This window comes from Cariama cristata, unplaced genomic scaffold, assembly GCF_000690535.1.
Source record: "Cariama cristata isolate BGI_N322 unplaced genomic scaffold, ASM69053v1 scaffold9300, whole genome shotgun sequence".
In the NCBI taxonomy this organism is placed as follows: Eukaryota; Metazoa; Chordata; class Aves; order Cariamiformes; family Cariamidae; genus Cariama; species Cariama cristata.
The window spans coordinates 1-10521 of record NW_009595213.1 but is presented as its reverse complement, the minus strand read 5'-3'; the positions used below and the strand labels follow the sequence as shown (position 1 = coordinate 10521).

Sequence of the window (10521 nt, the reverse complement as noted above, 5' to 3'; positions counted from 1 at the left end):
GCTCTTCCTTCTCCCACATCTGACAGCGTGCGAGATGTAAATGAGGCGGAAGCGGGCTGCAGAAGGGAGAGCCGCAGAAGTGATCTCATTTCCCCCTCTGCTCGCCCACACGAGTGGCCAAGCCCACCCTGCGGCCGGGCTCCTGCTGCTTCTTGTAGCCTTCACCCACCCGCCTTCCCCAACCTGGGGGTTTGAGGTCTGCGCGAGGGATCCACCACCACACCGAAGCGAATCTCCTCCTCGGAGAGCAGCAAAGCATCCAGACCACAAGGTCTTTGGAGCAGAGCACGTAGCAGGACACATCAGATGTTGAAGTAGCAGAGCCTCGTATTCCTGTAGCAACTGGAAGCCAAATGCATCCGCTCCCTTAGGATTCATGATCCAATACAGGCACTACTGGAAGTCCAGATGCTCTAGAGAACTGCTTGCAATGCATCTGCAGGAGAAGCAAGTGCCTGAAGCCAGAGAAAACAACGGATCTTTCCTCCTAGGTCTTTCTCAAGATAGAAAGCTGCATGACCGGGTTACTTACATCTACAGTTCGGTCTTTGGGTACATCTAGACCTGAAAGTGTTGCCCAAGTTTTTCCCACAGGGTTGCCAGATGTGGACAAATTGATCTCCGTTTTGTACCGTACAATAAAATAAACCAATAAAAGCAATAAAAACACCCAACCCACCTACTCCAGCACATTCACCAAAGTTTTTAGCATAAAATCGTCAGGACTGGAGACTCTAAGTCATCAGAAGGAGAGGGTATGGACAAATCACTGCCATGACATCATTCAGCAATGCAAATTGTGGCAAGAAAAACAATTCTCATCTGTAGTCACACATTCTCCCTTCCTGCTGCCGTTCTGCTTCAGAGAAGTGAGTAATTGTATCATTAACACAAAGGGAAGCGAAACTATCTCGGCTCCTTACAGAGCTAAGCGCATCCAACCCAGCTTTCCCCTCTGGCCAGGAGAGCCAACATCCCTGCTAGGCGGTGGTATCCCACAAGCAACTCTTCTGGAGGTGGATTGCCACCAGAGCTGGAAGTGAGCTTCTCCAAAGTTTTCCTTTCCCTGGTTTCCAGCCTTGGGGCTCAGCATCCCTCCTTTCTAGCGCGGTATTTTTGGGCTGAGTGACAGAGAAAAGCCACGGTTTCAGGATCGGAGTGCCCTCCTGCACGCAGGGCATATTCCTTGCTCTCACTTAAGAAAACAGAAAAAAATTGCCAGGATATAAGTTTCTGTGTTTTTTGTTTTGTTTTAAACAAACTCTATCACAAAAGTGACATCCGTGTTGTATCTGAAACCTCATTCCCACGGCTTTATCTGGGAGAGACTCAAAGCAGGCTTTCACCTTTCAATTTGAGACCTGAAGTAACACAGGAATGCAAGAGGGGGAAATGTTCAAACAGATGCATCGATCAATAAAGTAGATCTTCCCCTCTTGTACTCCATTTTTCTTCCAAGAATTGCCGCTAACAGTCTGCCAGAAAAGACAAACCACATCCCCACCGTGGGGTGAGACCACTGGGCCACAGGCTGACACTTAAAAACAACTTATTTCCATATTTCACACTCTCCCGAGTCCCACTGAAGTTTGTTCCAACTCTGCTCCCGTGCTGTGCATGCTAATTATTTTTCCAGGAATAAAGCAAAACCATATGCTAAAGCTGAGATAAAAATCTCTTGGTCATTTACAAAGCCTGAGATCCTACCCTCGAGCTCTGCTCTTGCACAAGACCTTGCGGAAGGGCTCAGGTGTCCAATGTCAGATGGGATCAGGTGTGAGAAAAACATTCTCTGTCACCTGAGCACAAAAAAAACCCACAATTAAAAAAAAGGCCAACTAAAACCCCAAAAAAGTGACCTGGAAGGAGCAGGAATAGAGGCTGAAAAGCATTAATCACTGCAGTGTTTGGAGTATCATACAAAAAGCAGTTCGGTCGACATCCATTCCCTTAGCGCAGGTTTGTCCAGCACTTTTATAATTTTTAAGTCACGTATTGAAGCTGGTGGAGCGTACTCTCTGAAATTACTATTTTAAAATGATTGGATATGGCTTACTTCTCCTAAGTATAGGATGCTAAGGAAACAAAAGAACTTCATCACCTTGCTTTAATAACTCACTTGCAGGCTTTCAGTCTCCAATCACTGAAGTCTTTCTTGCAGCTGAAGCTGCAACCAGCAGTTTGTTACCTGTAAAGAGGTACGGTGGAGGTTCTGTGGATGGAGAACAGCCCGTATCACAGATTTAACACGTTAGCGAGCTACGGAGAGTCTTGGGGAGGTCAGACACACAGGGCATGCTCACTTACTTGGGTTGAAGATAGCTCTGTGCTGCTTCTTATTGATCAGGTTTTGTCTTGCCTCGATTTTCAACTCACTGCAAACCAGACGACTTTAAACAAAGGCATAAGGAACCAAGGATGCCAGTGTGTCTTGCTGCAGGTATGTAACCGAGCTTGAATGTTTGCAAAATGGCATTTTGTAGCTGTAGCCTACACGCAGTTGTAAAACAGCTGTTTTCACATCTGTCCGTGGCTCTGGGAGCGTGCCTCTAAAGATGCACAGACTGCACCGTGCAAATGAGAGCACGTTCACAACCTGAAATCAGAAGTTCAAAAAAGGACAATTCAAATTCAAAAAAAAAAAACCCAACAAAACTACTTTAACAAAACATAGAGGGGTTACAGTGCCCATCCAGAGCAATAAAGCACTGCAGATACATAAAGGTCACCTGTCCCAGGGTGGTCACTCATTTACACGCACGGCAACGCTCCTGCTCTTTCTGGATAAAACCACCGAAGGTTTAAGCTGCAGAACCTGGGAGCTCACAAGAAGATCAGACACTACACAAAAGACAAGAACGGGGAAGGTTATACCTTCATACTTTTCCTCATTCAAATGTTGCCTGCAGGTAAGTATGTAGCTTTTAACATAGGTAGAACCATATGGATTAAAAAGGCAAAATAAATCAAGCAAACACGAAACAACTCTAGCTAGCTCACATGGAAGGAAAAAGACATCCTTGGTTCTTGAGCTGGTAAAATTGCAGAAGACTAAACACCACTTGTAATATATAACAAGTTTTATTTTAAAATCCCTTTTCAACGATTTTAGGTTTTTTCCAACTGCAACAGATTTTATTTTATTTTTTTAAATAATCTTTTCATGATATCACTATTTCCTGGCCATAAATGCCTGAGAGGAAGAAAAGCAAGTCTGGGGAAAAGTAGACTTTGAAGAGCAACAGTGACATTTTGTTTGAGCCCCTCAAATCCCTTTCTATCTTTCAGAGTGATCTTGGAGTCTCAGCTCAGTTTGCTGTCATTAAAAATGAATTTCTGAAACGCAAAGATTTGCTCAGCCAAATTTCAGGATCAAGGGTTCAAATGAAGAAGCATATTTTAAGAATTCTATGTCCATTATCCACTTCTCAACGATCACCTGCTTTGTTGAGGTTTTTTTTTTTAAGTTTGCTTTGGCTTTTGAAGTGGACAGGAAGCAAATGCTACGGGAGAAGGTTCCACATTAAACATTTATTTTGCACCACACCGAGGAAATGCAAAGTCGAGGCTCTCACAGCGTTGTTAACTTTGCCCTCTCGTGGGGAGGTGTCAGAATTCATTCGGAAGTCACACAACACGCACAGCATCATACAGCGGTATGAAAAAAGCTGCTTAAAGTATAAATTAGCAGGTTCAGCTTCACTGCAGGAAAAGCCTTCTGTATTCATTTATCACTTAATTCATTTTCCTTTCAACCGAATGATACCGTAGTATGAAGTGGACTACTATCCCAGAAATCAAACACGGCACACTCCTAACCATTTACAAACTTTTGTGTAAATGTAGAAAGGATCCTAGAGCAGGTTTTAATAATGACGTTTTCTGGCTACAGATTTCACCAAATTATCTGTATTGTGCGAGAACCGGCACTGTTTCAGAGAATGGCAGCACATATAGCACTTAGAGCTGTGCTCCTGCCAGCGTCCAAAGCTATTTATAACGCATAAAGATCTAGCTAGAACTGAAATATCAGTATTGAAATACACAGGTTCAGGAATCACTGAGAGCTGGTTACCTCTCAAATACTTAGAGAAAATAAGTTTTGTATGATCAAACTATTATCAGGCCAAGTGTTATTTTAATTCATCACTGCTGTCATCATCTCAGTGAAAACGGGAGAGAGAAAAAAAAAAAAAAAAAAAGAGGGAGCCATCTGGAATACACACCCGCGCATGAAGGAAATTTAAAAATGTAGATCATGGATAAGTGGAGAGAAAAGCTAATTATGTTCCAGCTTGCTATCGGAATCGGAGGCAGGCAGAGAAGAACACAGCCACATCCGAGGCAGCAGAAGTTCAGCCCACGGGATGAAGGCCATCTGCTCCTGGCTAGTTGTGTCACCTGAAATACGGCCAAAAGTTACAAAACCAAATGGCGTTTGTTAGTAGAAGGCACACGCAGGAGTTCCAAAAATGCACACTCACCACTGCGTTTTAAAGGGGGGGAAAAAAAAACCACAAGTTTTCAAGAAAATATCCCTACCAGGGTGAGTTTCCTATGCCAGCTTGATTTATTAGTTTGTTCCAGCAACACCTCTGCCCTCTTACAGAAGAAGTAGTCGGGCAACTTGACTTCAGGCCAACAGAAGCCACCACCAAAGCCAAGAGCAGACTCTGCCCCGAAACAAGTGGCCATATTGAGCTTGTCGCTTTCTCAGACATAGAAACGTGACCAGATCAGATGACCAACTGTTAAGCTCCCAACAGATTTCACAGCACACTTAAATCACAAGAAATTCTGAGTTTTAATTAAATAGTAGACAAAAATACTTGCTTATCAAAAAACTCTGGATGTCCTGCAGGATTCTGAAGTCAAGACCTGCAAGTTTGACCAGTTTCTGTTAGGGGAGCTATGAACAGTTGATGTTCTTCCCTACCAAAGCAGTTCAATCACTAGTCAGGGTGGGGAAAATACTTCAAACTGCTGTTTAGCTGAAGTACTTCAGGCTAGAAAAAGTGATTCTACATTTCTGGTGAGCCAGCAACCAACCTTTTCAGTCCTGAAGAAGCTCACAGAGACATCAGCCAAAAGTGCACTGCTTAAAAGCAAATTCTTGATGCAGAGAGTTTGGAAAGTGTCTCGAAGCTCACAACCACAAGAGTCTCCTCCTTCTTCCTAAAAATCGCCTGCTTCTTCCTAAAAGCACCACAAAATATTGAACTTCCACAGGGAAAGCTAAAGAAACGGAGAGAAGCCAAGAAGCTGACCTGGGAAGGAGGCACCTCGGTACAGCAGTGAGCACGACACCTTAATTCGAGCCAAGAGACCTCCAGCGGTCAGGAAGACTTTTTCCTACACCGCCCCGTGCGAGCATCCCTGTTTCAGAGGATGCAATTCCCCAAGCAGAGTCTTTAGACCACCGAGTTTTCAAGTCCTCGTTAACCTCTCATCAGATCCTCTCTTTTCAAGCAGTCACGCAGCAAACCACACAGTCCCAACACCTCCGTCTTCTTCGTGCACCAAACCGCTACACCATTTTTCCTACCACCACACCACGGATGCCGTTAGAACAATCCACACCAATATATCCTTCTGAATGATAGCAGAGTTTATTTTAATATTTTGTACAGCCAGCATTGGTCTCCAGGAATAAGTTATAATCGTACATAAGTGAGTCCCCCCCAAACCCACCCTTAAGGAATGTTCAACTTTCAGCATTTCTAATTTAGAGGGAAATTATTTATAGGGTAAGACGCAGTCTGAAGAATGGAAATCAATCTTAATTTGTGACTAAAACTCCTCGGAAGTTCTCAGGGTTTACTTGCATCTAATTGGATTCGTGAAGAAGCGCAAAGGTCACATCTTTCAGGACTGCTCTTAGAATACATTCATCTTGGGGACAATTTTATTTTCTGAAATTGGACAGGGTTTTGTTTCCCTTCTTACCCTACTTCACGCCCCACGGTTCTGCTATGCAGATACATACTTTACAGTCTAGTACAATCAAAGCTTGTAACAGATTTCTTTTTTCCAAAAGGTACTCATGTGCCCATCTCGCATCATTTATTCAGTTACCGTCTTCATTTCTCACTGCGTTTTTTGTTTCTTCAACGCAGCCAAGAGGACAGACCTCGATATTGCCTTTAAGCAATAAACAACACACAAAACAAATAAATACTTTTAAATCCTTTTAAATGGTAATGATGTACATACTCTGTTCCAGTGCAGAACTTGGTTATCTACTAGGTAAAAAGCACTCCAAGGTTAGCTCGTCAGCAGCAGGCCTGGAGCCTCACTCACCTGCTTGCACTACTGGCCTTGCATTACCCGAGTAATGGGGGGAGGAACAAGCAACAGCCTAAGAGGAATTCCCATCTCTTCCGTGCTCAGAGAATTGCCAGTGTCCGATATTAAGCAATTCACATTCTCTAGCGCAAATAAAGCAAAAAGAGGTTGCATTAAACATTTCCTTCTCCCTCTCTGAAAAGCATGCCCAACTCAGACAGCTCTGGGTAAGACCAACCGACAAGAAATGAGAGTCAAAAGCTAGCCGCAAGGCTTACAGATTTTAATGCCCTATGAAATGAGGGGATCTGGGGCTCCCTACGGACCTTTCAACCTCAGGGGAAAGCTGTTTCACCAGAAAGTCCCTCCTTGCTACACCCCTCAACTTCATAGCCGCCGCGACATGCATATGCCAGCACATCGACACACCAGAGGGGTTTGTACATGCTTTTTAAAAAAGCCCAAACATCGAACCTCATCCAGAATCCCCATCAAAGGGTCGGTGAGAGTTTTACTAGTCCTGACTGAAAATGGGCAGGTAAATATTTGGGTACTGGGGGATTTTATTTAATTAAAGAAAGGTTCAGCCAAGCCTTAAAGCCTTATGAAGCCGTTCAAGCAATGCCTGAATTCAGAAACTGAATGCTCCTTCCTCATTAGTTTGAAACGTTTCACAACAGTGATTAGAAAGTGTAAGAATGCTTTTAAACATTACTATTTTTGATGTCAAAAGGAAGATAAGCTCACCGCTGTCTTGCAGCTTCCTTTCCTAAAGGGGATCGCAAATTTTGCCAAAAGGAAACTCGTGGGGAAAGCGTTTTGTGTTTCTTACAGAGAACAAAACTGTTGCTAAAGCTATGGAAACTTTCACAGAAAATGACCCAATGTAGCACCGTACTCCACAAGAGCATCCCAAAATGCTTTACAATACAACAGAAGAAGTACACTTACATGAGTGTTATATACCTGTCTGAGGTATATTTTCTGATGCCACGTAGTGGGTTGTTTTTTTTTTTCCCTTTTAAGAAATTACGTCCCAGTTAGAATAAAGCAAACCCTTTCTTTTAACTGTTCTTTTCAGTGTGTTCTATATATACAACCCTTAAAATACACTTAAAAATAGCTGCACACATTTTGTATCGTTATACTAGAGAAGGGCAGTCCAGACAGACCATCCTTCTCAGTATATGTTAAAAATTGTAAATAAAACCCAGCCAGACTCACTCTCCTCCGGTACTCACGTTGGCCCAAAGGAGGGAAGGGAAGGAACAAGCAGTTTTAAAATGGGAGTCTTTCACAAAACACGCTACTTACAAATCTCAGGTTAATTTCCTCAAGCAGTTTCATATCAGATCCTTTCTTAAATATTTGAGGTCACACACCACCATCTTAGCAATGAAATCTGTTGCAACATGCATGTGTCAGCTTCCCACTCAACCAACTGCAACCCTGAGGATTTTTCAGGCCTGGTAGAAAGAGGAAATGTAACACAATTCCTGAAGTATGGCTGGTCCTCCGTTTCCAAGCTCCGTGTGATTCCCTCGATGGTTCTTGGGCACACACCCAGACTTTTTTGTTTTCCCTCTAATACACGTTTCCCTCTAACCAACATGCAGATTTCTCCTCCCAATCATCCACATCTTGATGTCCCAACGAAACAATCCACGTCATCCATCCAGAGGTTTTCCCAGGTAGACCAAAGTCACTTCTGTGTTCCCATACACAGCAGACACTGCTGGATACAGGCAAACTTTTGGCAGTCCTCTGAAGGCAACTCCCAAGAACTCATAGCCCCTCTCAAACGCTAATGTTTTGTCTTCCATGTCCAGGATAACTCGAATCCTTTCACCTATCTGGAAACAGAGACAGGAGCGGGGGGATTAAAAAAAAAAAAAAAAAAAAAATCAATACATAGAAAGAGTCAGCAGATTCAAATGGTGACACAAAAATAAAGCATAGCCCACATATAATGCAGCAGGTTAATTTTAAAGCAAGGCTTTCCTGTTTCTCATGATTGCGTTACTTTTATGATGGGAATTTCTCAATTTCGCTCAAATGCACTAGGATCCCAGTGGGCAGCCCGTATCTAAACACCTACACAATAATAACTGTAACCCTTCCCATAGGAACTTGGCGAGAGCACCAAGAGTGAGCATACTTCACACCACGCGCTTCAGAATACTGCCGTTTTAGAAACTTCGTAATGGCCTCCAAATTACCTGAACTCTGTATTTAGCTGCTGCTATCACTGAGCAGCAATTGCTCTGTGAAGAGCAATTTTAAAGACACTGAACTTGTTTTAGAAAAGTAAATGCCACATACCAAATACACCAGAATACACTAACTGTGCAGGTGCTGTTGCTGACAGAGGTATTCCCTCACCGAGGCAGAAGGAAATTCCAGTGCAAAGCTTAGGCAAAGTAAGTGTGAAAAACCTAATACATATATACACATACCAACACCGAACACAGCAAGAGACTCGGATCTAGACACGCACGGAGCTCCCTGCGTTTATCTAGTACATGTTACTTTAGACATAACTAGAAGTCCCGGACACCAGCAGCAAGCACAGCAGGACGCTGCACAAACTTCTGATTCTTCACCAGCCAGCCCCAATGCTGGGTTTTCTTCCAGCCAATACATTTTTTTCTTCTAACCAACGCTAAGAAACACATGTGTTTCCTTTAAGTACATTTTCTATGAGCAGATCACTGTAAATGTCTTACTAAACACAAAATACTCCAAAGGATCACTGATTTGAGCTCTCCTCAATTTTTTACAGAGAAAGCAGCGATTGCATTCACCCTTGAGTCCCCACACGAGCTGGGGACTCTTGGCTTCAAAACCTTTCGTCACCCTGTTGCTGCAGAAAGGCCTAGAGAAGGCCAGCAGAAAGCGACTGCAAAGGATTGGGTCTGGAAAGCACCGACCCAATTTACATGCTAGGGAACTAAATCTCTTTAATTACCCTAATTTTAGGTATTATTCCCAAAACCGGCAGGTATAACCTTCAGACAGAATTAAGCACTTGGCAGCGAACTTTTACGTAAAATTTAGGAATATCAGATACAAGTTCTTCACCCACAATTGAAACATAAGCCAATACTTGTACAAAGCCACAGCATTCTCAGGTGGAAATCAGAATGCATACAGCTTAACTTGTAACATGAGGAAATCCAGCAGTCAAAATGTAGTTGTGTGAGCAGCCAGAAGAACAAAGATAAACACCTCTATAGGGACAAAAAGGTGGAATGGCACTTGCTCTTTAATAACCTGAGATTATCTGAACATTGCATCCCAGCCAAGGGATGTCACGTATGGGAACGCTGCCAGTGAGCAAACAAGCAGCACTCAGCACTGCTGCAGGTTTTTGCAGGAAGACTCTTACCTAAGCACGGACCTCAGCTCACACTGCCATACAACAAAGAGGTAAAATACCACAGACATTCACCTTGCTGTGGGGCAAGTCATTAGTTCAGAAGGCTACAACAGCCTTTTTGGCTTTTATGTCAAAAAGCAACATGGTGTCTAAACAGACACCCACAGTACACACTTTGCACTCCATCTTTTAGATGAAAGCGCGGAAACAACTGAGGGGCAGGTGCACTGAACACCATACACAGGTGTAGCCTGAAGAAGAAGTAAATGAAGGGGGAAAGGCCTCACAAGGCGGAATCATTTGCCTTCTGCAGAGAAGGCAAAGAGACCCTTAAGTGGGCATTTAGGACAAATTCAGCAGACAGCCAGGACACACGAGGGAGGAGGTTCTTGACAGGCAGCTGCTGCCAGACACAGCAGAGCTTCCAGCCCACACCAAGCCCTGCTCACCTGGTATTTGGGCGCGTTATTGCACTGGGGGAAACTGCCATTCACCTCTCCGTTATGCAGCAAGTTATTGTCCACCAGGTTCCAGCCCCAACTCTGGTCATCGCTCCCCAACAGGGCCACGTAACCCTGGCACTGCATGGCCGCCCGCTTCGTGGCGATGCCGATGACGGCCACGGTGCCCAGCGGGCCTTCCCACCACACCTCCCAGGCGTGGCGGCCCTCGCTGAAGCCAATCTTCGTCCGTGCCCCGTCGGTGCTCTGGGCGATGGGGTTGCGGTGCAACGTGAAGCCGTTCTTCTTGATGTAGACGTTCCGCGAGCAGTCGTTGGTGCTGAAGGCGTGGTGGAAGGCACGGACCTAAGGGAGGAGAAGAAGGAGGGTGGGGGAGATAAAAAGCCTGTCACGTTT

The 10521-nt window shown here is 44.1% G+C and overlaps 1 protein-coding gene across 1 annotated transcript; it reads right to left on the bottom strand.

Moving 5' to 3' along the window:
• Window positions 1-7450: 7450 nt before the first annotated feature.
• FBXO45 (F-box protein 45) lies at window positions 7451-10470 on the bottom strand (the record flags this gene model as incomplete). Its single annotated transcript, XM_009701193.1, has 2 exons — window positions 7451-8138; window positions 10114-10470. Coding segments are annotated over 2 exons (543 nt in total), but the record flags the coding sequence as incomplete, so codon positions are not given.
• Window positions 10471-10521: the final 51 nt, after the last annotated feature.